We start from the raw sequence: 26,203 nt of genomic DNA, 5'->3' as shown, positions 1-26,203 counted from the left end.
CATAAGGGGTGAGTATTCGATCGGTTCGATTTAAAATCAAACCGAATCGAATAAATAAAAAATTAAAATTTTAGTATTTATGAAAATTAAACCGAATCGATATTGATCAGAAATCAATTCAAAATGAATTGGTCTGATTCAGTTCCATTCAATTTCAATTTGATAGATTTAAATTTTTAATAAATTTTTTATTTTTTATACTTTATTTTTAATATTTTAAAATTTAATTAAAATATTTTAATTTTCTCCATATATTATTGAAAATAATATATTATTATCACTAATCAGTTCGATTCATTTTTTTTATTTTTCTATCAAAATCGAATCGAACCGAACTAAAATAATAAAAATTTTTGAAATTAAAAATCAAACCGAACTAAAATAAATAAAAATTCAAACTAAAATTTTAAATTAAATCAATTCTATCGATTTTTTAATTTCATTCCGACCCTTTATTAATTCTAGCAATTGCATACATTCAACTCTATCATCCTAAATATTAAGAAAGTTTTCGTTTGATTTTTATTTTTATGAATTTAAATATAAATATGTGATATTAATATATTTAAAAAAGCATTATTACTTTCATCTACAATATTTATAGTTTAAGATTTATACTCTTAAATCAATAAAATTAATTAATAATCTTAATTTTTTAGAAAAAAAATATAATAATTTATTAAAATACTTCTTAAATGACATAAAAATAGCAAGAATATATAAATAATAATAATAATTAATACTATCTTAAAAATTTTAAAATGAAAAATAATTTGAGATAAAAAATTATTAAATAAATTAAAATATAATCATTTTTTATTTTATTTTCCTTTAAAAAGTTCTATTATATAACAGTAATTTCGTGTGTATATATATATATATTTAATACTAGATCCTACAAAACAATACTTAGTTAATATTAATTAATTATTTAATTCTTTATTGATATAATTAATTATTTAATACTAGATCCTATAAAACACTAATTCTTTAATGATATAAAAAATAAAAAAATGGGATTGTATTGATCCATTAAATAAAGTTATACCGTAATTGATTAATTCCGCAAGACAAAAAAGAGAAAAATATTAGTATCACAATAATCATTTAGATGCTCAAATAAGTAAATTGAAGAGAACGGTGAGAAAATCGTAATATTTTGAATTCAAGAGTAATTTTTAATTTTTATACCGTAAGAGTGGAATTAATTATAGTATTTTTTAAAAATTAATAATGACGTAGCTAATTCATTGATATAAGATCTTGCCGGTTAATTGATCGGGATCTTCTGATTATAGACATAAAGGAAATCTATTAGATTATAATCGTTAACGGTAAATTTTTATGGAGTCTCATTCTGTAGTAGTTGAGAGAATAAATTTTGACGAATTAAATCGATTTGAGACTGAACTGAATTATTTGAATCTTGTTTTTCTCAATAAAAACATATTATTTAATCAGATGTTTACCACACGTCTTTTTTAAGTATAAATCATGATTTTTTTTTAAATGATTATTATGTAATATTACATATATTGATATTATATTTACAGTATTAAAGAGATAGATAATTTGAAATTAACCTGCAACTCTATGGTTCAATTACAACCGAATTAAGTCAGCAAGTACTTATATATTGTTTATACTCATAATTTATTTTTCTCTACAAATTCTTATTTTACTATATTTTTATAATCAAATCAAAATAATTTTGATAGTCGGCCATTAATTTTTCTATATTCCATGTACTCGAAGAAGATGGAAAGATCCTGCTTCAATTTCACATTATTATCCGACACCAGAAAAAGAAACCGAAAGCCAAATTCCTTTCCAACTTGAAAATCCACCAAAACTCAAAATAGATAAACGCAAAGGATTTCGATTTGAGATATATATATTCCATCTATAAAACACCAAACTTATAAAGCCATTTATTCTCTACCCATCTCATTTAATTTTATATTTCCTCTACTTTCATAGTCTCAAACCTTTCCTTTTGGTTTCCCTATCTTTCTCAGTTCAAGAGAAAATAATCTCCATGGATGATCTTGATTGTGACTGTGATTTTGGCGATGTGGATTGTGATTGCGATTGTTGTTGCTGCTGCCGCTGCAATGATTGTGATGGCGATGAAAGTTGTCGCGATTTATGCTCTTGGGTAAGAGCTTAATTGCAATTCTTTTTTTTCTTTCATTAGTTTTGATTTGCTCCAAAATTTTTTGTTTGTATGTTATGGCAGCTTTTGTTTTTTATTTTTATTTTTTAAATGAAGGAAAGAGGACAGTGATGGAGTTAAGGGGTAGGCAAAGATGGTTCTCCATAAAATTTTAATTTTTAAATAAAAGTAGGTTAAATGTAAATTTAATTTTAATATATTCTTATATTTAGCCTCTTGTTCTTCAAAAAGAAGTTGAGAAATTAATTTTTTTATTAGTCTAGTTAATTAAAATTTTAATTGGCTCAAATCTAATAAATTGAAATTATATTTTTATATAATTAATTTAGTATAATTGTATTAAATTTAAATTTAAATCTGAAGCCTTTTAAAATTGAATTAAATTTACTTATTGTTAGGCTAAACTTTTGAGTGTTATAGGGTGACTTTGATTCTCTACGGTTGTAAATTGGAAGATTGTATAGCTAATCTCCTTGTACTAACAAACTAATGGTTTTTGAACAGGACAAAATTTGCTGTATCATGTGCATTAACGTAGATAATAATAATAATAATAATAGAAAGCATGATCCTCATAATGACACGTGCTACCATTTATGCTGTTGTTGCTGTTGCGATGATGATGATTATCCAAGAAAAAGACGACCAACCCAATTGAAGCAACAAGCATCCAATCCCCAAACCACGAAGCAAAACCAAGAAGAGATTAGGAGGAAAGAATCTGAAATGGAGCATGCTCCAGGTTGCCCATATCGTGGATCACATATACCAAAGAATAGATGTCGATATAAATGCTGGTTAGCTTCACCATCACTTGATTTAGATCCTCCAATGGCTCAGCGATTCCAAACGCTAGATAGAGAGATGTATATGAGAGGGTATGAGTCCTCGGAGAAGCAGAAACATTATTGGTGATTTATTTGGTTGACTAATAAGTTAATTCTATATTATGATTAAGCCAATTTAGGGGTTAATTTTAATTGATTTATGAAGTTTTTTATATTTTATATACATATATATATATATATATATATATATATATATATATATATTTTAAATAAAAATTAGAAATTAAAAAATACAATAAAAAACATTCATATAAAAATCAGATACACTTACCACTTACCACTACAAATTTTTATACCTTATTGAGAATGTTTAATTTGTAAAATCAGTTTATGAATACTTTAAAATTTTAAATAATTGCATCTTTAATTAAGTATATATAAATAATTGATAAATATTTAAATAATAAATAATTGATGAGTGTACTTTTTATTAATTGAAATTACTAAAAAGATGTTATAGAAAACAGTCGTAAAATTTTAAAATTAAATAAGGGTAATATAGTAAATTATTTGATTGAATTAATGTACAAATTAAATATTTATAACTAGCAAAATGAAAATTTAGTTCCCTCAGCTCAAAATATTTCAAGACAATTTAAGATCTAACTTTATGATTTATTTTTTAACCAAAAAAATTATGATTTTTTTACATGACACGATGTTATCATCTATATATTCTCATCCATTTATATTATAGGAAAATGCATCCTCATAATAATTAATACAGTAGACTGCTATTTCATCTCTTTTCTTTTAAAAAGAAAAAAATTTACTTCATATTTTAAAGCAAGTGCATTAATACACTTCAACAATTTTATAAAATTCAATTTGATGAACCCCACATAACGAATTTCTTACAATCGCAAATTTTCATAATGGTGCCTAAACTCTCTGCTTTTGAGATCATAATTTAGAGATCTATAAACCTGTAAAACCCCCATCTGATTAAAATATTTAACCAGATGGAGAATGCCACATTCTGTACTTTATCTCTTATATCTATAATTATTAACGCATTTTACTTTCCCTTTACGAGTCATTTCCCGAGTGCTGGAATACTCTCCCCACTTGGGCAATGACCTTCAAGGTTGGTTGTTAGAAAACCAAATCATACACACAACACAGCAATATCAACAACAAAATTATACTTATAATCGAAGTGCACCAAATACCAATTGAGCAGTATGTTTATGAGGACATAAGAGGCGCAAGAGCAAAGTTTTACTATGTAAAATCACAAAAAGCTAGACTCAAATCTGTCCAAACAAAGATACAAAATTACTACCAAAATAAAAATTTTTTAAAACAAATTCGAATGCAGACAAAAAAAAAAACGTAAGTTAAATGATAAAAGATATACTTCACTTAAAGCACTTAGCATCCAAAAGAGGCTCTCCTTCAAAAGGCTCATAGTCTTCAATCATCTGGTTGACACGCTCCTTTTGGGCTTCATCTGAAAGGTCAACTTTCTTCCACTCATACAGTTCCATGTCATAGCACTCATCAATAACAAATTGAGGAATTTCTTGGCCGCGGAAAAGCCACAGTCCCTTGACCTTGTATGGAGGGTTTTCACCAATCACCAGCATCTTTCCAAATGCATACTTGCGAGCCAGATCCATACGCTGAAGAAATCCGCTGACCTTATTCAAAGTAACAAAAGACACTGTGTTCTCATCATTGTATTTGTAGTCACAGAACCACAGTGAGTATCCCTCAGGATCATACATGTCCCAGAATCCTGCAATAAGTTAAAGATTGCAAGCCATGAATACCATTGACATTATGAGCAAAACCTTCAGTTGGTTGAATAACAAATCTGAAAGACAACTATTGAATGCAATCCTCTAAAGCAAGGGGAAGGTGAAAAAATAAGTCAAAAAGAGGAAATACCTTTAATTGCAACCTCTCGGAAGTTGGTCTTGGTGTTTGAGTAGAGTCTCTTCCACTCATCCAATATCATCTTACTTGGCGGCAGCAAATCAAGAGGATTCTTGGGTTTGGGCTTTGGAGCCTCTTCCTCTTCCACAGCAGCTTCTTTTGGCTTTGCTGGCTCTTTCTCCTTTTTAGCTTCTTTCTTTGGTTCCTCCTTTGGTTTTGGTTTAGCAGATTCTTTGGAAGGGGCAGGCTTCTTTGACAGGACAGGAAGAACTGATTCAGTCTGCTGGACATCACCCAATATCTTTTTGAAATTTGGTTGATTAACCATAGTCCAGAAGTATCTCTCAACATGGGGAAACTCAGAAGTAAAGCTCTTAGTCATGAGGCGAGCAAATCCCATATATAGATTACATGTAGTAACGATGTCAGCCAAAGTCACGGAATGACCAACCAAGAAGGTGTTTGAGGCAAGATGAGTGTTCAAAGCACCCAAACCTCTCTTCAATCCAGAAATTGCTGCTTCCTCAGCCTTTATACAGAAAGTTAAAAAAATGTCCTTAGAATGAATGAATGAAAAAATATTATGATGATCAGATGCAACACTTACAAGAGAATGATGAGAACAGAATAAACTATTTCAGTAATGGAACAGTTAAACACTTATCATGATACATGATATTGAATAAACTATTTCAGTAATGAAAACAATTAAATGCATGTAGGTGATTCCAATTAAGGATTGTTTGTTGTTTATAAAGAAAAATTGCCCACACATTCCTAAATAATGATTGCTTATCAAATATCATAATGAAATGGAAAGTTATTTTCTCTCTAAAAAGCCAACCAGTAAATGTGTATGCATCTATGCAGAATGTTATTCACTCTTTAAATTACTAGATCGTTATGGATGCAACAGAAAAAAATCTAGAATTGTCCATGAAAAAAATACTGTGAATGCTATGGAAATATATGACATTACATAAATAAAACAAAAAAGTGAATAGAATATAGAAGAACTCACGGGTGGAAGATATGGGGCAAATCCCATTCTAGGTCTAAGCCAAGCCAAAAGATTGGCATCGATCTCTAATGATGCAAAATCAATCCACTGCTCAATACGGGCCTAAACATCCAAGCATATGAAGAATGTTAAGTATCATACAAGAAGGGAGGCAGAGCAGATGTGGTAAAATAAAGCTCTAGGCCAACAAGGAACTAATCTTTACATAATCAATCAGGGATGAACCATAAAGAGGATTGTCAGCCTTCAAGCGGGTAACTGCAGAAACAAATGAAAAAAAAGCTCAAAAGGGTTTCTACATAATCATCATAGACGGAGAACAGGGGCAGCGTAAAAGGGATAGTATAGCCTTACCATATCGGGCAATAGCATTGCTCTCAAATACAGGCCCATCAGGTGTCTCCAAAACAGGAACCTAAATGATTAACCAGGAAATTTTCACTAATCTAGTGCCACAAAAAAGCAATTTTCTTGGGCAAAACAATCTAAATAGAGAACAGAGATCTACCTTTCCGATAGGATTCATCTTCAGGAATTCAGGAGTCTTATTTGAGACACCCATCTCAAAATTCTCAACCAGTTGAACTTTCACACCAGAGTACTCTGCTGCAATCAGTGCCTTGAAAGCATTTTTATTGGTCTTCCCTGCGTGAAGTACCTATAATAGCAACAAAGCCCAATTAAGCAAAGAACAAATCAATCTAACAGAACCACTCATTTATCAAAATCACATACTAGAACTGTAGAACAACGACATATAAAAAGAAAAAAATCTGAAAGGGATGAACAAATAGAAATACTTAAAAAAAGAAAAAGAATTTCAATAGAACAGAAGATAAAGAATCAAACTCACAAGAGCCATGGGTTAACGGAAAAACTTGTAGCTCCAATTTCAGATCTGAAACCAGAAACATCAATTCAAGTCAAAAATTTACTTCAACTAATTAATATCTAGAGATTGTGCATGTAGTGAGTAAAAGGTAAGGCACCTGAGCAAGGAACGTTCTTCCGCAAGCAAGCAGGAGAAGCAGACACCACAAGACGGCTAGAGAGAGTGCGGGGTGAAGCTAGTGACTAGCGAGGAAAAGAAATGAAGTGGACTAGGGTTTTTGTAGAATGCGAAGGGCTAGAGTGGGTAATCGCCAATTGGTTTTGGATATTCTAGGGATCGAAACCGTTTAGTCGATTCAATACGGATTCGACCCGAATTCCCTGATGCCCCATATTTACAGTATTCTTTTTTTCCCAAATGCAATCTAATGATTTAGATTTTAGGTGGCATTCAGTAATAAAATAAATATGAGGTATATTTTTATATTAATAGTTAATTATAAAAATTAATAGATAAATATTATAAAATAATTTAAAAAAATAAATATTTATATCATAGTAGTGAAATGAGTGGTTTACACTAGGAATATAAACGAATCGTGTTGTTCGTAAATTATTCGAGACTCGATTCGATAAAAACTTGATCAGACTCGACTCGCTTTTTAAACGAACTGAGTTCGAACTCACTTTTTAATCTCGTTTAATAAACAAACTAAATTTAAATTTAGTATTATTTAACTCATTTAAATTCGCAAGTTCAACTCGTGAACATGCTTACAAGCTAATTGATAAACAGACTCATGAAAAAACTCGTGAACAGACTAACCAATTTCACATCAAAGTTGAAGAAATATGAAAAATTGTAACTTTAGTATAAAAAAAAACAATCTCTCTACACGCTTTTTCATTAGTTTTAAATTTGAAATATTTTAATTAAGTAAAAAAATATTTTAAAAATATTTTAATTACCTTATAATTTAAATTTATTTATAATTTAAATAAATTTAAATTATATTGAATTTATTTATAATATAATCGAATTCAAATTCGAATTTAAACGAACTTAAATTTAAATTTTTTAAATGGAGTTTGAATTGGCTCGTTCACGTAATAAACGAGTTTGTTATAAATTAAATTTGAATAAATTTCGAGTTTAATATTTATTTTATAAATTAAATTCAAATTTATAACGAGTTGAATTTATAAGAGAACTTCGTGTCGAGCTTGAACTAATCGAATCTAAATTTATTAAATTTCAATTTAATTTGATTTGATTCGATTCGATTATAGTTCTATTCCACACACCAGAGTTTAGAGATACAACTAAGCTAATAGATTTAGTACTTATAAATAAAAATAAAAATTCACTCATCTGCTTATTTATTTAAATTATATTAGAAGTCTAAAAATTATTAATAATAAACATATTAACTTATATAAGAGATGGTCTAAAACAAACAACTCACAGTCTGACACGGATGAGTAATTTCTAAATTTAAAGGTTTAAGAGATAAATAGAATCACTATAAATAATTTAAATAATTTGTAAAACGTTACGTGGCAAAGGATGTATTTGGATTATTATAATTAAAATATAATAACAACATATACGTATTTTCATAAGTTTAATATTATTATACTAATTTATTAATTAACTAGTAGACACCAAGCACAAATTGAATCTACTTATTAAAGATTATATATAATATAATTATTTTTATAATTATATAATAATAATAATTTTTAATTAAAAAAATCTTATATATTAACTATTTATATAATTAATAAATATTATAAATTTTAGCGTTTATAAACTTATTATTATTTTTGTTATGTAGAATTTTCATTAAAAAAACAATTCAAAATTATATCAATCCAGCATATATATATATATATATATATATAATAAAATTAATAGATAAATGCAAGTTAATTTTTTACGTATGAAAAATTTTAATAATTACGTGTGAAAAATTAAATTCTGATACAAAAATAAAGTCTAAAAACATATAAGTGATGAAATATTATACGGAAGGTTTTTTTTATATAAAATAATATTAATTGGTGATTATAATTTAAATATTAAAATTATTATTTAAATATTATATAGTAATTAAAAGAATTATATAATAAATTAAAAAAGTAGAATATAATTTTATTTTACCTGTTCATAGAACATATTTTCAACTATTTAGTAAAGTTTATGATTTAATCTTTATTATATAATCACAATCATTTTCATAAGAAATAATTTAATTTTAAAATTTTATTATGTTAATAAAATAACTTCTTTATTAAAATTTACTACTAAATTATTAATAATTTAATCTTATAATTTTAATTTTTATGTCAATTTAATTTTTTAATTTGAATTAAGTTTTTCGATAATGAATTTTAAAAAGAAAATATATTATTAGTAAAATAAAAATTAGTATTAAATTATTTAGTATTGAAGGAGTAGGGGCTAAGTTTTGCTAAATCTCTAATTTAAAAATGAAAAAAAGAAAAAAGAAAAAAAAAGATTGTTTTTTTTTTTTTTTTTTATGTTCTTCATTTCTTCTCCTTGCTGTCTTTGTTTCTTAAAACGACCGAATCTATCGGCGCAGAGATATTCTCTCTAACGAAAAAGATGGCGAGGAGACCTGACGAGGAATACGATTACCTCTTCAAGGTTGTATTAATCGGCGATTCTGGTGTAGGGAAATCCAATCTTCTCTCCCGATTTACTCGCAATGAGTTCTGTTTGGAGTCCAAATCCACCATTGGTGTCGAATTTGCCACCCGTACTCTTCAAGTACTTCTCTTTTCCCTCTCCAAAGCACACACCTCTCTAGAATTTTCTGGATATGGAAGTATGAGTATTGAGTATGATTTAGTAGGATTTTTTATTTGATCTAGTTCAATTTGAGTGTGTTGAAGTCTTCTTCTTAAGTAAATTTTTCATCTTTTGCTCGTGATTTGGAATTGTTTGATTCGATTCGATCTGACTCGGTTTTGGATGGGTAAATTGTTTTACTTCAAATATATTATTCGTTTGCATGCTGATTATGATCTTGAGTTTGAATTTTAGATTCTGTGAAGTTTTTTTTTTCTTTTTTAAAAGATCCTCTTATTGTTGTAGATCTATTTTTTTTATTATTTTTTCTGGTTTTTTTTGTTGGAGTTTATACTTGTGATCTCTGCTGCCCATTCGGTTGGTGCCTGCTTTGTTGTGAGGAGCATGTCAAGATAATGTTGTGAGATATTTGAGGACTTAAGATCTAAAGATATTTGATGGTAGAAAGAAACTGGTAAGAGGAACATTGGAATTTGCCTAGAACTGAAATCATGGGTATGCACAGAAATTGACTGAAAAATAAGTTCAGAATGCAGAGAGGGATGTAGCTGCCATTTTATGGAATAATATAATCGTATAAATTTAAAACTAATATGGAAATCTCTACAAATTGGCTAACATTACTTCCAATTGGGGGTGAAATAATACAGATGATGGGTTTGAATTATGAGGTTAGTTAATAAGGTCTTTGACCATGACAGAAATTTGGGGCGACTAGAAGAAATAAAATTGATCCTTGATCAGCTAATAGTTGGAGGACTATTACCACTATGGATTGGTTAAGAGAATCATGAATAGAGTACCACCATGGATTGGTTAAGAGAATCATGAGTAGAGGAGGTTCGCACCAGTTAAATTCATCAGCTTTAAGCCCTTGGCCTTTCTTTCTATATTCACGCATGTCTAGTGGGAGGGATGATGATAACTATTATCAAAGAAATCAGTATGGTTTTATAATAGGGAAACTTACAGCAGAAGCTATAACTGTTACTTGAGTGAAGGAGCAGTAATTATTCTGGTACCTGTCTTGGGGATGACATGAACAAACTCTCAACTTAGAATTGACTGGCATAAATGCTCAGATGTAAATGTTTTGTTTCTTCTTCCCATCTTAAATGATTTTACTAGACTTACGTGGTTAGTGTTCTTGGTTAATTTTGTTTGCAGTTTATGTATTATTGATGGAAGATAGATGAAACTAAGGCCCTGGTTATTTGTGGAAAATAATTTGTATATAGAAAATATTTTTAGTGCAAAATATTTTTTAAGAAAATAACTCACTTTTCAATATTTGGTTGTAATGTTAAAGAATAAAAGATATTAATAAATTTAAGTATAGAAAGTTTAGTAGTATTATTAAGATCCTTAAATCCAGAAAATGACTTTGAAAATTATTTTTTTCAAAGATGGATGGCTTGCTTTTCTCTTTAACTAGAAAAATATTTTTTATTAATCAATTTTCTGAATGTCCCAAACGTCAAATAATGTAGAAAATATTTTATGTGGAATAGATCTTAAGAATTAATTTCCTTACATAAGTTGGTAGGATAATTTTATTTTTGAGAGTAAGCTGTTAAGTCATCAATCTGTTTAATGCGGGAACACCAGCTGCTGTAAAGTTTCAGCAATAGGATTTAGCTGCAATTTACTTAAAGCTCTGAGACCCTGCCTCGTTGCGCTCCCTGTATATGCCTCTTAAAACTTCCCTCTGAAAAATGGATTATCAACTAGAACTCTATCAAAGCAATATGCACTACATTTTACATCCTTGTGGGGAAGAGGGTTGTTCTTCTTGTTAGATAAATATGTCAGCTCCCAATGATGTCTTGGCTTCTTAATTTTGTTTATGTTGCTCGAGCAGTTCATTTAAGGTCCACACTCCACCGCGCTAGTCATTAAGAGAATGAGTTATGTCCCCCTTTCCAATCAATTACCTCAAATTTTCTGCTAGTGCCATGTAATTTTTCGTCTTTGAGATAATGCAAAGGGGGAAATATCAAATAAATACAGGTTTCCTTATTTGGCTCAACTGCAGCAGTTTATAGCTAACTGTTTAGAAAAAAAATGTCAAATTCACCCTTCAACTATACAGTGAGGGCCAAAAATGCCAAATTTCTTTTTTTTTCCCCAAATTTGTCTGTGAACTATCTTTAAAAGGCCAAAAAAGCCATCACTTTATAAAATTGGAAATTGCTCTCTTCTCAGTTAATTGGCCTTTTAATAGTTTTAGGGGAAATTTGGACCTAAAAATGAAATCTTACACTTTTGGCCCTTGTTATGTAGTTTAAGGATCAATCTGGCCTTTTTAACCATAAAAGTTTGTCCTTCTATTTTCTTTTATATATTTTACTGGTGCTTTAGTTTTTCTACTTCCCAATAACATATTCGCATTTTCCCTTTTGTTTTCTTAATTTTATGGAAGACCCACAGTTAATAATAATAATAATATTCAAATTAGTGAGAACTATTTGTAAAAGCATCTTCTTGTTGTATCTCTAAAGAGATGAATGTGTACTCTGCTTAGGTCGAGGGAAGGACCGTCAAAGCCCAAATATGGGACACAGCTGGGCAGGAACGATACAGAGCAATAACCAGTGCCTATTACAGAGGTGCTCTCGGAGCTCTTCTAGTGTATGATGTTACAAAACCGACAACATTCGAAAATGTCAGTCGCTGGCTGAAGGAGCTGAGAGACCATGCAGATGCCAACATTGTGATCATGCTAATCGGGAACAAGACTGATCTGAAACATCTCAGAGCAGTGGCCACTGAGGATGCTCAAAGCTACGCAGAGAGAGAAGGACTTTCATTTATTGAAACATCTGCTCTTGAAGCAACAAATGTTGAGAAGGCTTTTCAGACAATACTTTCTGAAATATACAGAATTATTAGTAAGAAATCACTTTCATCAGAAGAACCAACACCTGCCAACATCAAAGAAGGGAAGACAATTGTGGTCGGAGGATCTGAGGGTAACGCTAAGAAACCTTGCTGCTCTTCATCATAAAAGATCTGTATACATCAATTTACAGACCCCTTGATGGGTTTATTACCTTGGCTTCTTGATGATTCTTTTATTTTGGAACTTGCCAGCTATTTTTGTTGGACTATTTATTATTTCGCATGACATGTCCGATAGGTTTTATGCTTTTGTTGTTTCTCTTGATATTTATTTTGCTTATATGGAGTTTGGCCATAATTTTTTCCTTATTCTCCCCGACCATATTTCTGGTAGTTATACTAGGCTTGGCTACGGCCCAGTTCGGACCAGAACCTTATACTAGGGGCTGAGCCTCCTCTTTTGAACCAAATTGAAATTGATCAGAATTGGGCAATTCAAGCCGGCGATTCAGTTTCATATCGGTTTAATTTTGAAATTTTAAAATAATTCAGTTTCGATTTAATTTTGTTTTTAAAATAAATCAGTATAAAATTTTACATATAAATAAGTTAATTATTAAATAATTTAAATTTATTTTATTTTTTCCTTAGTTAATCATTTAAAATTTAGACTTAAGCGGAATAGTAACTAATTCAAAACTGGATTGAAACCATCTAAAAATTGAAATTATTTTCAAACTATTAAAAAATAATATTGACTTTAGTTCGATCAGCAAATCAGATCGAATCACTGGCCCTTGGCCAGGTCTAGGGTATACGGTAGTTTGAATGCGACACCAGATCAGAAACTATTGATCCAATTATTAGATACAGGGCCACTTTATTGACAAAATGCTCTTTGAAACTGGAATTCTTGCCCAATAATATTTGAATTCCAAATCGAAGATTGCATGGCAACAGATAAGAATAAAAGCCTATCCATCCACAAAGTCAGATCCTAGTTTCCACTGGGAATAGTTCGTTCCTATCTACTACTTCAAGCAAACACTGGCTGCCTTGAATAGTCCAATCGAGGCAATAAATATAGAAATCGATGTTATATCCAACCTTTCAGAGAGTATCGACTTTGGCAAGGGTTTCGATCATCAAAATCTCACCTTTCGTATTTCTATTTTTCTTCTGCGGCTCACATGGGCACTAGTGCACATGCACAGTACTTGCTCTATGGGCACCAAACTTGAAACTTGAGATGCCACTTAGTCAATTTGAAAGATACCATCTGTGTTGCTGTGGTGATCTCCAAAAATAATTGAATAGTAATAGAACCCTAAAAGCATTTGAATTGTTTTTCATCCTCAGTTCCCTTCCATGATTTCTGTAATAAATATGGCCTGTTAACATCTATCATCATAATCTGGCACGCCGAGGAGCTGGCCTAATTAACACTAGAACACTCAGGCTTGCTACAATAAGATTGTAAATTCCATACTTTACAGTGGCAGTTGTTTGGTGGTAGACATTTTTCTTTAAAGGAAATGTAAGAATTTTCATTTTTCAGACAACCACAGAATATTTTACAGCATCTGATGGATCAATATTGATAACAGCATTCATAGTATAAAGTCTTGACAATCTTATGACATAAAATTAAAAATACAAATGAATGGCTAACCACAACAGTTATTCTTCTGCTGGATTGGCTGCCCCTTCATTTGAACAGTTCCTGTTGACTTGTTTGCAGTTGGCTGGCTACCCATTCTGCATAGCATTTACAATGTGCATTACTTCTCTCAAAAGAAAAAAGAAAAAAGAAAAAAGAAAAAAGAAAAAAGAAAAAAGAAAAAAGAAAAAAGAAAAAAGAAAAGAAAAGAAGAAGCTAGATGAAGAAAGGAAGAAGAATTGGAAGTATAAATATCATTATGAAAACACTTCATTTCTAGAATAACAATAATAATTCTAAAATGGTTAACATTCACAGATTAAAAGTACGTGGAAAAAGGGCAGCAGAAAAAGTTAATCAGGAGTTTTACTTTTTCTTAATTTCTCCAGCCATGGTTAAGAAAGCCTGCTCCACATTAATTGAATCTTTAGCACTAGTCTCCAGGAATGGAATTCCAAGCTCATCTGCAAATGCCTGCATTTTGTTTGGATACAGGAAAGCAAGGAAAACTTAAACCACGAAACAAATAATCTGTTTAAACAAATTATTTTCAATAAATCCTCAAATAATCAAATTCACAGAGCACTGAGTTCAGGCTATTCTACTAATTAATCTCAAAGGCCACTGCTTCATTGGAAGTTGAAACCACAAAAAGAGTTTTGATTTAAATAATTCCAAAGCAGCTTTTTATTCTCTTGCTCATCAAAATACACAAGCACAAATACCTTTTTGATATGGATACACCAGCCCAAAAAAACACAAAAACAAAAACCTTTAAAGAAATTTACCCACCAAGTAATTTGTAATACATAACCACACAAGCACTCATTTCTCTATTTACTGTACACTTGAAAACAGGAGCATGAATTAATAGGCAAGTTTAACATGTTAAATAAACAAGAAGTTTCCTATTATTCAGTGATAACTGTGAACAGAAGAGTTTATTTAAGGCAACAATTGTAACCAACTATACCTTTGCAGTTTGTGTGTCCACGACCTTGTTTTCAACTAGATCACATTTATTTCCAACTAAAAGTTTGCATACACTGTCATTTGCATATCTGTCAATCTCATTTAACCACTGCTTGACATTGTTGAAGCTCTCCATCTCTGTGACATCATATACTATCTGTTACAATCATCACACAAATCTCAGGACCTTTAAAATTGCTTTATATAGGACGATTAAGAATTCAAACAACAAAAGTAAAGTAGTACAAAAGTACCATTCTGAAAATCGTGCCATAATATGCCCAATTATAATTCATACGTGATATTATCAACATAAAACGCTAAGAAATAAGTAAAAATGATGCAGGAAAAAAAAAGCACTATAGACCGTGAAGCTAGAACTAAAGATATTAGTAATCCAGAAAATGCTACAGCAAACCAATGCTGATAACAAATATACAAGCATAAGCAGTAAGAAACTCACTTTATTTTCAGAAAGCAATCAAGAATAATGGTCATTTAATGTAACACTAAGCCATTTACCCGTGGAGAACAGTAGGAGGACAGTTTTGGGTGGTAAATAATCTATAGAATTTTCTGATCTCATACAATAGAAAGCATAATTCCTTACTATGATTCCATGTGCACCTCGGTAATAACTGCTTGTTATAGTCCGGAAGCGCTCCTGTCCAGCAGTATCCCACTGAAGAAACAAATAAACAAAGAGTTCAGGTCGAATTCTAAGTGGAATCAGTATGAAAAATATTTGGAACAATAAAATAATGGACATTTCTTTTCTTGCCATGTTTTGGTGAACCCAAATCTAAGAACATATACTCAATAACCGATCACAATCTCACACATAGAACCCAGAAACAACAAATAAACACCGTATTTCAAAATAGAGCAAAAATATATTTTCAGCTGCTCACAATCTGAAGCTTAATCGTCTTGCCATCCAGCTCCACAGTTCTGATTTTCTACAAAGATATCCAAGAAATTTATGCTTCTTAAACTATTACTGACAATATACAACAAATACACAAAAATTACATATATATATATGTGAGGCAGATAAAGAAAGAGAAGAGGCTCACAAAATCAACACCAATAGTACTGATGTAGCTGTCCACATAAGAATCATCCTGAACAATTAAAGAATGGGGAAAAAAATAAAATTTAAATAATATATAACTACTAAAATCTCAAACTTTTAACTTATTATTGTACTAATCAACTTGTCATCTCCAGCAACATTAACAACAACTATAAGCATACAATATGCACATTTACTTCATAGAAAATAATAAAATTAAAACGAAAACCGGAAAAGTCAACAGAAAGTCAAACACACGGCAAATCTGAGAAGCAGACACGATTTTCCAACGGACGAATCTCCGATTAGCAGGAGCTTAAAGAGATAATCACTAGACAAGAGAGAGAGAGCAGCTCGTGTAAGTGCTAAAAAATGTGAATAGAAAAGGGGAAATGATTAGGAGACCAAATATCTAGTGAGAGAAAAGAGAGTTACTATTCGCTGCTCATGATTTGAGTTGTTTGGATCGAAGTGGACAATCCTTGGGGATAATTTTCTCGGGGTTTCTCTTCAAGAAAGAAAGGGAAAGCTTGACAAGTAGAGAAAGCGAAAGGGCGAAAGCAAGAGGAAGAGGGAACGTGATTTTATTTTATTTTTTATGGTCGGTAAAAATATTTTTTAATTTTTTAACATTTAAATATTTAAAAAATTTATCAATAAAAATGTTTTTTAATTAAAAAAATAATTTTTTAAAAAATAATTTAATTTTAAAATTTTTATATTTAAGTTTTTAATAAAATTTATTTTTAAATTTAAAAAATAAATTATTTTCTGCAAGAAAATATTTTTTTTAAAAATATTTTTTAAATATAAATAAATTTTTCATAATAGAGGTTTAATATTTATTTATTAATTAATTAGGAATAAAATAGCTAGAGTTGTCGCGGTAAAAAAGTCCAAATTAATACTGAACTTTGTATTAAAGTTTAAATAAATTTAATTTGTATTGTATTTTATTAAATAAAACCATAAATTTTACCTTTCTTTAACTTTAATAAGTAAAAAAAGTATTAATTTAATAAAATATTATTTTTTATAAGTGTAAACTATTCAAAAAATGAAGTACTTCCAAGAAAACATGTTTCATATTTAAAACACTAAAACAAATTACAAATAAAAATATTTTTCAATTAAAACGAAAATTGAATTTCTTTTATATTTTAATATTTTTATTAATATTATTAAGCATCATTTTAAAAGTAAAAAAATAACACTTCCTTATCTTTTAACACTATAATCAAATAAAAAACTTATTTTTCAAAGTAATTTTCAAATAAAAGTCTTAATATCTATGAAGGAATTTTGAAAAGTTACAAACCGAATATCAGTGCGCAATCAAAAAAATTGATCCAACTGAATTAATTTAAAAATTTAGTTCGATTTTTTATTTATTTTAATTCGGTTTAATTTTCAATTTTAAAAATTTCTGTTATTTCAATTTGATTTAATTTTAATCAGAAAAAAATTAAAAAATCAAACTGAACCGATTTAGTAATAATAATATATTATTTTTAATAATATAGAGAAATTAAATTATATTAATATTAAAATATTTAAATTAAATTTTAAAATATTAAAAATAAAATATAAAAAATAAAAAATTTATTAAAAATCGAAATCAATCAAATCAAATCGAATAGAATTGAATCGAATCAAATCGATTCGATTCAATTCAATTTCTAATCAAAATCAATTCGATTCGATTCAATTCAATTTCTAATCAAAATCAATTCGATTCGATTTTTATAAATACTAAAATTTCAATTTTGAGTTTATTCAATTCAATTCGATTTTAAACCGAATCGACCGGATACTCACCTACCACCGAATACAACCTGAAAACGCATAGAAAAGAGGAGGAAAGTGGCAAATTCGTAACGACATCGTCGAAAAGCAAAATCAACCAAAAGGCCACTCTGCTCAAACAACCTGCCAACTTTGGAAAAAAAAAAGAAAAAAAATGAAAATCTAAGGACCTACGAAAATGTGCAAAATATTCCCGGGAAACAAACGAATAAAACCCTCGTTAAGCTAAGGCACGTGGACCAATAAAAACAAAGCTTCCATAACCCCTAGCTCCTGTTCTTGTTATTCTTCCACAATCCACAGTTCCTACGCGTTTGAAAGCCGCAGATAATATACTAATTGTTCGTACAAAAATCGGCTTTAAAGATCTCGCATTCTCAGTCTCTGCCTCTCAATATGCCCAAGCACAAGTTGCAACTCTTTCCTCCCAACGCCCTTCGCCGATCGCTCGTCAACCAGAGGTAGTTAATTACTCTATGATTCCACCATTTTTGTGTTTATTAGTGTTGTCAATTGATTATTGGCTTGATGCTTCGTTTATTTTCATTTTTTTTTTAATGCAATCACATCCCGTTGTAATTCAAACTCAAAGCCTCGCAGTTGTAGAAAGTACTCTAATATTAATAATTTTTTAAAAAATTTACTATTTAATATCTCTATAATAAAAAAATTTATTTTTTAACTTTAAAAAATAAATTAAAATTTATTAATTTTAATCTTTAAGTATTTTATTATTTATTTTTTTAATTTAAAAAAATTAATTAATAATTTTTTAAAATTTTAAAAATATTTAATGTTTTTAAAATTAAAAAAACTTATTAATGAGTATAATTTTTTCCTAAATTTCACTTAATTTAGAATTTGTCATTTTAAATTCAAAGACTCAATAATCTACAAAAATTAAAAACATCTTTTTTTTTTTTTGCTAGACTAAGAAATAAATAAATTTAGCACAAAAACTAAGAAATTTTTATTTTTATTTTTATTTTAATATAAATCAATAAATAAAAAAGTTAATGTGAAATTTTTAATTTTAGGGTAAATTGAATCTAAATTGAAATTTCTAGAATAATTTAGATAAAAAATTAAAAATGAGTTAAGACTTTATTTATTTCACATAAAATATATTAAAGGAGAAATTTTTCATATTTTTTGATATTTAGAATATTTAAAAAAAATTAATTAATTGAAACATTTTCTTAAGAAAAGAAAAAATAAGTCATAGGAATCTTATTAACACCCTTATATATATATATATATATATATTATTTTCAAAATAGTATAAATTTAGAGAAATTAACATCTCAGACATTTTTGCCATTGATTATTTAGTGATTTTAATTGAACTGTAATATTCTCTTTTTTTAAACTTTATTTATGTGTATATGTTCATGCAATTTTTTTTGTAGTTTCGGTAATCTGTGTTATTGAAAATATATTTAAAGTAATCACTTTTTTTGAAAATATATAGACTAATATAAAATACTATCATTTCAAAAAATATATATAAGTAATAATTCTATAAAATTTATTTAAATTTTAAATTTTTGTGAAATTTGCCTCATAAATTTATGTAGAATGGTACATATTTTTTCTATAAAGTAATTATTTCAAAATTTTATTAAATTAGTAAAAAAAATAAATAAGAAACGGCAACACTTTAGAAAAATACAAAGACATATATTTTTAAAAATCGTAATAAAATATAATTTTATTTGACAATAATTTTATTATATTCTATACTATTAAAATTAAATAATTCATTCATTCTTTTGTTATTTTAATGCAATTTCTTATTATATTAATTACAATATATATATATATATATATATATATATATATATATATATATATATATATATATATATATAATATCATTATCTTTCGTTAAGCTAATATACTTAAATTGATTACTTCACAAATAATAAATGTCATTTTATATAAATGTATCTCTGTAAGAAATTAATTTATTTTTTTTTATTTTAATATAATTAATGAATCAGTCTCGATATTTTTAAAATCGAACATTTAAATTTTTAAAATTTTAATTTATCAACTTTAAATTTTTCTATCTATTTATCAACTTTAAATTTTTCTATCTATAATTTTATGAACGCTTTATTAATTGAATATGAAATTATAAAATTACCCTTTTAATTTTTTTTTTTTCCATGTTCTTTGACCATTAGCAATGATCACTTTATTATTCTATGACCAACAATATCAGTAATAGTGATTAAAAACCTAAACTCACATCCACATAACCATGAAACCACCGTAATTCTTTATCTTCACCTGCACAAACCATGTTAACATTTTGCAACATTAACTACTTGACTTTACCACAGACTCACATAGTCACTGCATCAAATCTCACAACAGCCCACTACTGTTTACTCTAGGACCGATTTGAGAACCTCAATTATAGGAGAGGTTAGCTTGAGTAAAAGGAGAAAAAGAGAGAGGAATGTGAGAAATTTAAGCAAGATTGCAATCACCATTCAATGAAAGAGGCCAGAAATTGAGTAAGGAAATTAAATAAAATGAACATCCAAACTTCTTCCCTACCATGTCCACACATTAAGGAAGCCAATCCACATTCCTTTTCATGTCCACTAATTCCAAATGAAACTCTGAACCTAAAATTGACATCATTGAAACCACCAAACCCTCCTACTCATCTACAGAATTGAAAACTTAAATCTTTGATGGTAATCATTCAAGAGCAGTACAATAACAATCATGCCAAAGTCAAGCCAATCCAATAAATGATTCCCCATTATGTACTGCTCAAGCTGCAAAATGTGGGTCTTTGAGCATTTACATGATGCTCTTGACGCCCATTTACATGATACTCTTCACGAACAGGGATGAGAAAACTAATTTCGCCCTCTGATTTGCGGAGAGAATGTGCGGCAGTATTATATGCGCGAGCGACATCCCCAACAAAATCAAAGAGTGCCGACTCATACCGTCATCGTTTTCCAAGGATCTCTAATATCAAACCGTAAATTTTCCTCAGAGCTTCTCCATAATCGATTCTGATTCTGGAACCAACTTTCAAACCCAAAGCATAAATCCACCGGCTTTAGCTCTATTTCATTTTCATCCTCCCATCTTCATTTCATGCCACTTATCTTAAATTAAATGGGTTAAAGGTTCATTTGACGGAGGTCATCGTTAGAGTTTGAGGAGAATTATTGTTTTCTCAAGTGAGAAGGAGATTGAATCTTATTGCTTATATGTGATTTGCTAATGTTTAAATATGGGTAATTGTAGCCTTTAAGTTTGAAGATGATATTTTAAAAATATTATTTTATTTCATTCCTTTTATCTAAATACTCCTTTGACTTAACATTTTTACCGAATGGAATGACTTTTTATTGGACCGATTGAGTACTCGTTAATTTAAATATTTAATTTTAAAAATATCGAGATCAATATATTAATTATATTAAATTTTAAAAATTAAAATATATTTTATTAAATATATAAATATAATATAAATTTTTTTATAAATTAAAATATAAAAATTATTAGCATGATTATATAATATTAATCTTTGTATGATTATAAGAGATTTATTTAACATAATTTTAGCAATTATTATTCTTATTGTAATTAACTTATATTCTTCTTTATATATAAATATAATATATCTGTAAAATATATACGATATAAATATATAATTTTTTTTATTATTATATCATATTAGCATAAAGAATATAAATGATAATGAAAAAATTATATATTTCTATGATATATAATTTACAGAGAAAAAGATATGAGTTAATTATGATAAAAATAATAATTGCTATAATTATTTTAAATAAATATTTTATAATTATGAAAAATTGATTTACTGTAATCATTCTAAAAGTTATATCAAATATTTAATAATAAGAAGAAAAGGAATATAACAACATTATTCTTTATTAGAAACAATTTATTATTTTATCTGTAAAAATATGATGGAGGAATCGCTACCGCTATGGTTTTCACATTTCTCGTAGACTTGTAGATATCTTTTAGCATTGAGCCGTATTCAATTGAAATTAAGTAATTGATTTAATTAAATTAATTTAAAATTTTAGTTTGATTTTATATAATTTATTAAATTTGATGATTTTATATAATTTGTTGAATTTGATTTTAATTTTTAAAAATTTTAATTTATTTTCATTTCAAAAAAATAAATTTTAATTTATTCAATTTTATTTTAATGAAAAAAAAAACTCAAACTGAATTAATTAATTACTAATAATATATCACTTCCATAACGTAACATAGCAATTAAATCTTAATCAATGTGATTTTTATAAATATTCAATTTTTGGTTGGTTTCATTTTAAACCGAACCGACACCCCAACTTTGTAAAAATTGTTTCTTTTCATTGCAGTTCCCATCAATTTTCTGAAATGGCAACAGACAGTGCAAAAAGTTTTGCAAGAAGGGACCGTCTCTTGGAGATTGAGCAGAAGGTTCGAAGCTGGTGGGAAGAGAAAGATGTTTTCATGGCTGAACCTGGCAAAAACCCACCTGAACCAGACGAGAAGTTCTTTGGCAACTTTCCATTTCCTTACATGAATGGCTTCTTGCACCTCGGACATGCATTCTCACTGTCCAAACTTGAGTTTGCTGCCGCTTATCATAGATTAAGGGGCGCTAATGTGCTCTTGCCATTTGCTTTTCACTGCACTGGCATGCCAATCAAGGCCTCAGCTGATAAACTTCGTCGGGAGATTCAACAGTTCGGTGATCCACCGGATTTTGCCAAAGAAGAGGAGAAGCAAGTAGAATCACAACCAGAACCTGACGATGGACGTGGAAGTTTGCCAGTGGATAAGTTTAAGGGTAAAAAATCGAAGGCTGCATCAAAATCAGGGGGGCAAATGTTTCAGTGGGAAATTATGCGTAGTTTTGGGCTTTCTGATGGTGAGATATCAAAGTTCCAGGATCCATACGAATGGCTGGGATTCTTTCCTCCATTAGCCATGGAAGACCTTAAAGCTTTTGGCTTGGGTTGTGATTGGAGACGCTCCTTTGTCACCACAGAAATAAACCCATATTTTGATTCTTTTGTGCAATGGCAGATGAGGAAGCTAAGATCAATGGGCAAGATTGTAAAAGATGTGCGTTACACAATCTACTCTCCCTTGGATGGCCAGCCATGTGCAGATCATGACAGGGCAAGTGGTGAAGGAGTGCAGCCTCAGGAGTATACTGTTGTGAAGATGGAGGTGTTGCCACCTTTTCCGACCAAACTGCGGCCATTAGACGGGAAGAAAGTGTTTCTAGGAGCTGCTACGTTGAGACCTGAGACAATGTATGGACAAACAAATGCTTGGGTCTTGCCTGATGGAGAATATGGAGCTTTTGAAATCAATGAAACAGATGTGTTCATCCTCACTGAAAGAGCAGCCCTTAACCTTGCATATCAAAATTTCTCAAGGTTCCCACAGAAACCTAGCTGCTTGATTGAGCTAAGTGGTTATGATCTTATTGGTCTTCGCTTGAAATCTCCACTTTCTTTCAATGAGTTCATATATGCTCTTCCAATGCTCACTATTCTGACAGACAAAGGCACAGGGATTGTCACCAGTGTCCCCAGCGATGCCCCTGATGATTACATGGCACTCCATGATTTGAAACAAAAACCAGCTTTCAGGGCAAAGTATGGTGTGAAGGATGAATGGATAATGCCCTTTGATCTTATACCCATCATCAATATTCCAGAATTTGGAGACATGGCAGCTGAGAAAGTTTGCCTGGATCTAAAAATCAAGAGCCAAAATGAGAAAGAGAAGCTTGCTGAAGCAAAGAGGTTAACATACCTGAGAGGATTCACAGATGGGACAATGCTTGTTGGAGAATTTGCAGGGAGAAAAGTCCAGGAAGCTAAGCCATTGGTCAAGGCCAAGCTCATTGAAACAGGTGAGGCGATTCTCTATAGCGAACCGGAGAAGAAGGTTGTGTCAAGATCTGGTGATGAATGTGTTGTGGCATTAACTGATCAATGGTACATTACATATGGGGAAGAAGAATGGAAGAAGTTGGCTGAAGAATGCTTATCTAATATGAATCTCTACTCTGATGAGACACGGCATGTTTTTGAGCACACGTTGAGCTGGTTAAATCAGTGGGCTTGTTCACGATCTTTTGGACTTGGGACTCGCATTCCTTGGGACAAAGATTTCGTTGTTGAATCCTTGTCTGATTCTACTATCTACATGGCTTATTACACTGTTGCACACCTGCTTCATAATGATGACATCTATGGCACAAGCAAGTCTCATCCTGTTCAGCCTGAGCAAATGACTGATGATGTCTGGAATTTTATCATCTGCAATAGTCCATACCCCAAATCATCTAATATACCTTCATCAATACTTGATAAGATGAAGCAGCAATTCGAATATTGGTACCCGTTTGATCTTCGAGTTTCTGGTAAGGATCTCATACAGAATCATTTGACATTCAGCATTTATAATCATACAGCAATCATGAGCAAGCACCACTGGCCTCGTGGATTCAGGTGTAATGGGCACATTATGCTCAATTCTGAGAAGATGAGCAAGTCTACAGGGAATTTTAGGACAATCCGTCAGGCTATTGAGGAATTCTCTGCTGACGCAACAAGATTCTCTCTAGCTGATGCTGGGGATGGTGTTGATGATGCAAACTTTGTATTTGAAACTTCAAATGCTGCAATCCTCCGCCTGACTAAGGAGATTTCATGGATGGAAGAGGTTCTGGCTGAAGAATCATCTCTAAGAACAGGTCCCCCATCTACTTATGCTGATCAAGTTTTTGCAAATGAGATGAATAATGCTGTCAGAATGACCGACAAAAATTACCGAGATTACATGTTTAGAGAAGCTCTGAAAACTGGATTTTATGATCTGCAAGCTGCCAGGGATGAATACAGATACTCATGTGGCAGCGGAGGCATGAACCGCGACTTGTTGTTTTGTTTTATGGATGTTCAGACAAGGCTTATTACTCCTATCTGTCCACATTATGCAGAATATGTTTGGAGGGAGCTTCTGAAGAAGGATGGATTTGTGGTGAAGGCAGGCTGGCCAACAGCTGATGCTCCTGATCTTACTCTGAAGGCTGCCAACAAATACTTGCAGGATTCAATTGTTCTGATGAGGAAGCTGCTTCAGAAACAACTCTTGGGTTCAAAGAAGGCAAATAAGGATGGAGCTCCAGCTGCAATTCTAACTGAAGACAAGATAACAGGTTTGATATATGTAAACGAGCAATTCGACGGATGGCAGGCAGAATGCTTGAGGATACTTCAAAGCAAATTTGACAACAAGACCTGTGCTTTTGCCTCTGATGAAGACATAATGGATGCTTTAAAGAATAGTTCTATTGGCAATGCTACAAACTTTAAAGAGACACAAAAACTTTGTATGCCTTTCTTGAGGTTCAAGAAGGATGAGGCCATTGCAATTGGGGTTCAGGCCTTGGATCTGAGGCTACCATTTGGGGAGATTGAGGTCCTTCAGAAGAACTTGGACTTGATTAAGAGACAAATTGGTCTTCAAGATGTGGAAGTATTGTCTGTGGCTGACCCTGATGCTGTTGCTAAAGCTGGTTCTTATAAGTCACTACTGAATCATAATCCTCCTTCTCCTGGTAACCCAACTGCCATCTTCTTAACCAGGTGAGTGAATTCATTCACTTGCAACTTATCGGCCATCTCTCACCATTATCATTATGTTCTTACATCCTTATTATTTGGGAATGTAAAGGTTTTATATTATCAGAATTACATTTCTGACATAAAAGCTGTAGGTGTAGCTTGCTTGTAGCTGCTGCACTCTGTATTTAAAGGTCAAGTCTTTATGAAGTATGCAAGTCTCTCATATTGTAAATGATATTTGATTTGCCAAATTTATTTGCTTCTTGTGGTTTTTAAGTTTCTCTGCGGTAAATAATTAGAGAAAAGCTTTTGATAGATTAGAGAATTCAATCATACCGTTTTGGCTTAATTTCTATTCTGAATATAATTATTAATACTCATAGGTTTAATTAACCGAAAATTTTGAATAAAAAATGAAAATTTCTTAATAGGTTTTCAAGATTCATAAGACTAATAAGTTGGTGAAATTAAAAATAAAACAAAAAAATTGATTTTTGTGGTAAAAAATAAGCAACCTGAGCGTGTTTCGCAAGCTTCATTGGTAGTTCACCTAAGGGTTATCTTATTTATGGGACTTAAAATTTAGATATATAGTCATTCA

At 30.0% G+C, this 26,203-nt stretch overlaps 5 protein-coding genes across 7 annotated transcripts; 3 read left to right on the top strand and 2 right to left on the bottom strand.

Moving 5' to 3' along the window:
• The first annotated feature begins 1,762 nt into the window (after nucleotides 1–1,762).
• On the top strand, nucleotides 1,763–3,164 carry LOC110625222. 2 transcript variants are annotated; one of them, XM_021770821.2, is made up of 2 exons: nucleotides 1,763–2,158; nucleotides 2,812–3,164. In XM_021770821.2, exons 1-2 carry the CDS (start codon nucleotides 2,043–2,045, stop codon nucleotides 3,089–3,091), a joined length of 396 nt encoding a protein of 131 aa, XP_021626513.1. In that variant the 5' UTR covers nucleotides 1,763–2,042; the 3' UTR covers nucleotides 3,092–3,164. The 2 variants fall into 2 exon arrangements, with proteins under 2 accessions (XP_021626513.1, XP_021626512.1); XM_021770820.2 differs by having other exon boundaries at nucleotides 1,770–2,158; nucleotides 2,681–3,163.
• Nucleotides 3,165–4,154: 990 nt separating this feature from the next.
• LOC110623883 (elongation factor 1-gamma) lies at nucleotides 4,155–7,070 on the bottom strand. The gene is made up of 8 exons (XM_021768899.2): nucleotides 6,916–7,070; nucleotides 6,780–6,824; nucleotides 6,435–6,584; nucleotides 6,281–6,341; nucleotides 6,132–6,184; nucleotides 5,927–6,028; nucleotides 4,918–5,434; nucleotides 4,155–4,765 (listed from the first exon to the last, which is right to left on the bottom strand). Exons 2-8 carry the CDS (start codon nucleotides 6,786–6,788, stop codon nucleotides 4,386–4,388), a joined length of 1,272 nt encoding a protein of 423 aa, XP_021624591.1. The 5' UTR covers nucleotides 6,789–6,824; nucleotides 6,916–7,070; the 3' UTR covers nucleotides 4,155–4,385.
• Nucleotides 7,071–9,320: 2,250 nt separating this feature from the next.
• On the top strand, nucleotides 9,321–12,744 carry LOC110623884 (ras-related protein RABA2a). Its single transcript, XM_021768900.2, has 2 exons — nucleotides 9,321–9,551; nucleotides 12,118–12,744. Exons 1-2 carry the CDS (start codon nucleotides 9,387–9,389, stop codon nucleotides 12,598–12,600), a joined length of 648 nt encoding a protein of 215 aa, XP_021624592.1. The 5' UTR covers nucleotides 9,321–9,386; the 3' UTR covers nucleotides 12,601–12,744.
• Nucleotides 12,745–13,959: 1,215 nt separating this feature from the next.
• Nucleotides 13,960–16,732, bottom strand: LOC110623885 (ras-related protein RABD1). 2 transcript variants are annotated; one of them, XM_021768901.2, is made up of 8 exons: nucleotides 16,577–16,731; nucleotides 16,400–16,472; nucleotides 16,143–16,190; nucleotides 15,978–16,025; nucleotides 15,677–15,748; nucleotides 15,068–15,223; nucleotides 14,465–14,568; nucleotides 13,960–14,192 (listed from the first exon to the last, which is right to left on the bottom strand). In XM_021768901.2, exons 1-8 carry the CDS (start codon nucleotides 16,588–16,590, stop codon nucleotides 14,102–14,104), a joined length of 606 nt encoding a protein of 201 aa, XP_021624593.1. In that variant the 5' UTR covers nucleotides 16,591–16,731; the 3' UTR covers nucleotides 13,960–14,101. The 2 variants fall into 2 exon arrangements, with proteins under 2 accessions (XP_021624593.1, XP_021624594.1); XM_021768902.2 differs by lacking the exon at nucleotides 16,143–16,190 and having other exon boundaries at nucleotides 16,577–16,732.
• Nucleotides 16,733–18,250: 1,518 nt separating this feature from the next.
• LOC110624822 (leucine--tRNA ligase, cytoplasmic) lies at nucleotides 18,251–25,878 on the top strand. The gene is made up of 2 exons (XM_021770168.2): nucleotides 18,251–18,408; nucleotides 22,348–25,878. Exons 1-2 carry the CDS (start codon nucleotides 18,344–18,346, stop codon nucleotides 25,625–25,627), a joined length of 3,345 nt encoding a protein of 1,114 aa, XP_021625860.1. The 5' UTR covers nucleotides 18,251–18,343; the 3' UTR covers nucleotides 25,628–25,878.
• The last annotated feature ends 325 nt before the right edge of the window (nucleotides 25,879–26,203 follow it).

The sequence above is a fragment of the Manihot esculenta genome, chromosome 10 (genome assembly GCF_001659605.2).
Source record: "Manihot esculenta cultivar AM560-2 chromosome 10, M.esculenta_v8, whole genome shotgun sequence".
NCBI classification, from domain to species: Eukaryota; Viridiplantae; Streptophyta; class Magnoliopsida; order Malpighiales; family Euphorbiaceae; genus Manihot; species Manihot esculenta.
Note: the sequence above shows the minus strand (reverse complement) of the source record. Positions and strands in the feature narration are given on the sequence as shown.

What these genes read in the sequence shown, in the direction of transcription:
- LOC110623885 (XM_021768901.2), bottom strand. An exon ending in TGGACACACAAACTGCAAAG is followed by an intron (nt 14,569 to 15,067) that starts GTATAGTTGGTT and finishes AACAAAATGCAG; the next exon opens with GCATTTGCAGATGAGCTTGG. An exon ending in GCTGGAGAAATTAAGAAAAA is followed by an intron (nt 14,193 to 14,464) that starts GTAAAACTCCTG and finishes AATGCTATGCAG; the next exon opens with AATGGGTAGCCAGCCAACTG.
- LOC110623883 (XM_021768899.2), bottom strand. An exon ending in AGATGAATCCTATCGGAAAG is followed by an intron (nt 6,342 to 6,434) that starts GTAGATCTCTGT and finishes TTAATCATTTAG; the next exon opens with GTTCCTGTTTTGGAGACACC. An exon ending in CAATGCTATTGCCCGATATG is followed by an intron (nt 6,185 to 6,280) that starts GTAAGGCTATAC and finishes TTGTTTCTGCAG; the next exon opens with TTACCCGCTTGAAGGCTGAC.
- LOC110623884 (XM_021768900.2), top strand. Translation starts at nt 9,387, where the DNA reads ATGGCGAGGAGACCTGACGAGGAATACGATTACCTCTTCAAGGTTGTA. An exon ending in TTGCCACCCGTACTCTTCAA is followed by an intron (nt 9,552 to 12,117) that starts GTACTTCTCTTT and finishes TACTCTGCTTAG; the next exon opens with GTCGAGGGAAGGACCGTCAA.
- LOC110625222 (XM_021770820.2), top strand. Translation starts at nt 2,039, where the DNA reads ATGGATGATCTTGATTGTGACTGTGATTTTGGCGATGTGGATTGTGAT. An exon ending in GTCGCGATTTATGCTCTTGG is followed by an intron (nt 2,159 to 2,680) that starts GTAAGAGCTTAA and finishes GTTTTTGAACAG; the next exon opens with GACAAAATTTGCTGTATCAT.
- LOC110624822 (XM_021770168.2), top strand. Translation starts at nt 18,344, where the DNA reads ATGCCCAAGCACAAGTTGCAACTCTTTCCTCCCAACGCCCTTCGCCGA. An exon ending in CGATCGCTCGTCAACCAGAG is followed by an intron (nt 18,409 to 22,347) that starts GTAGTTAATTAC and finishes TTTTCATTGCAG; the next exon opens with TTCCCATCAATTTTCTGAAA.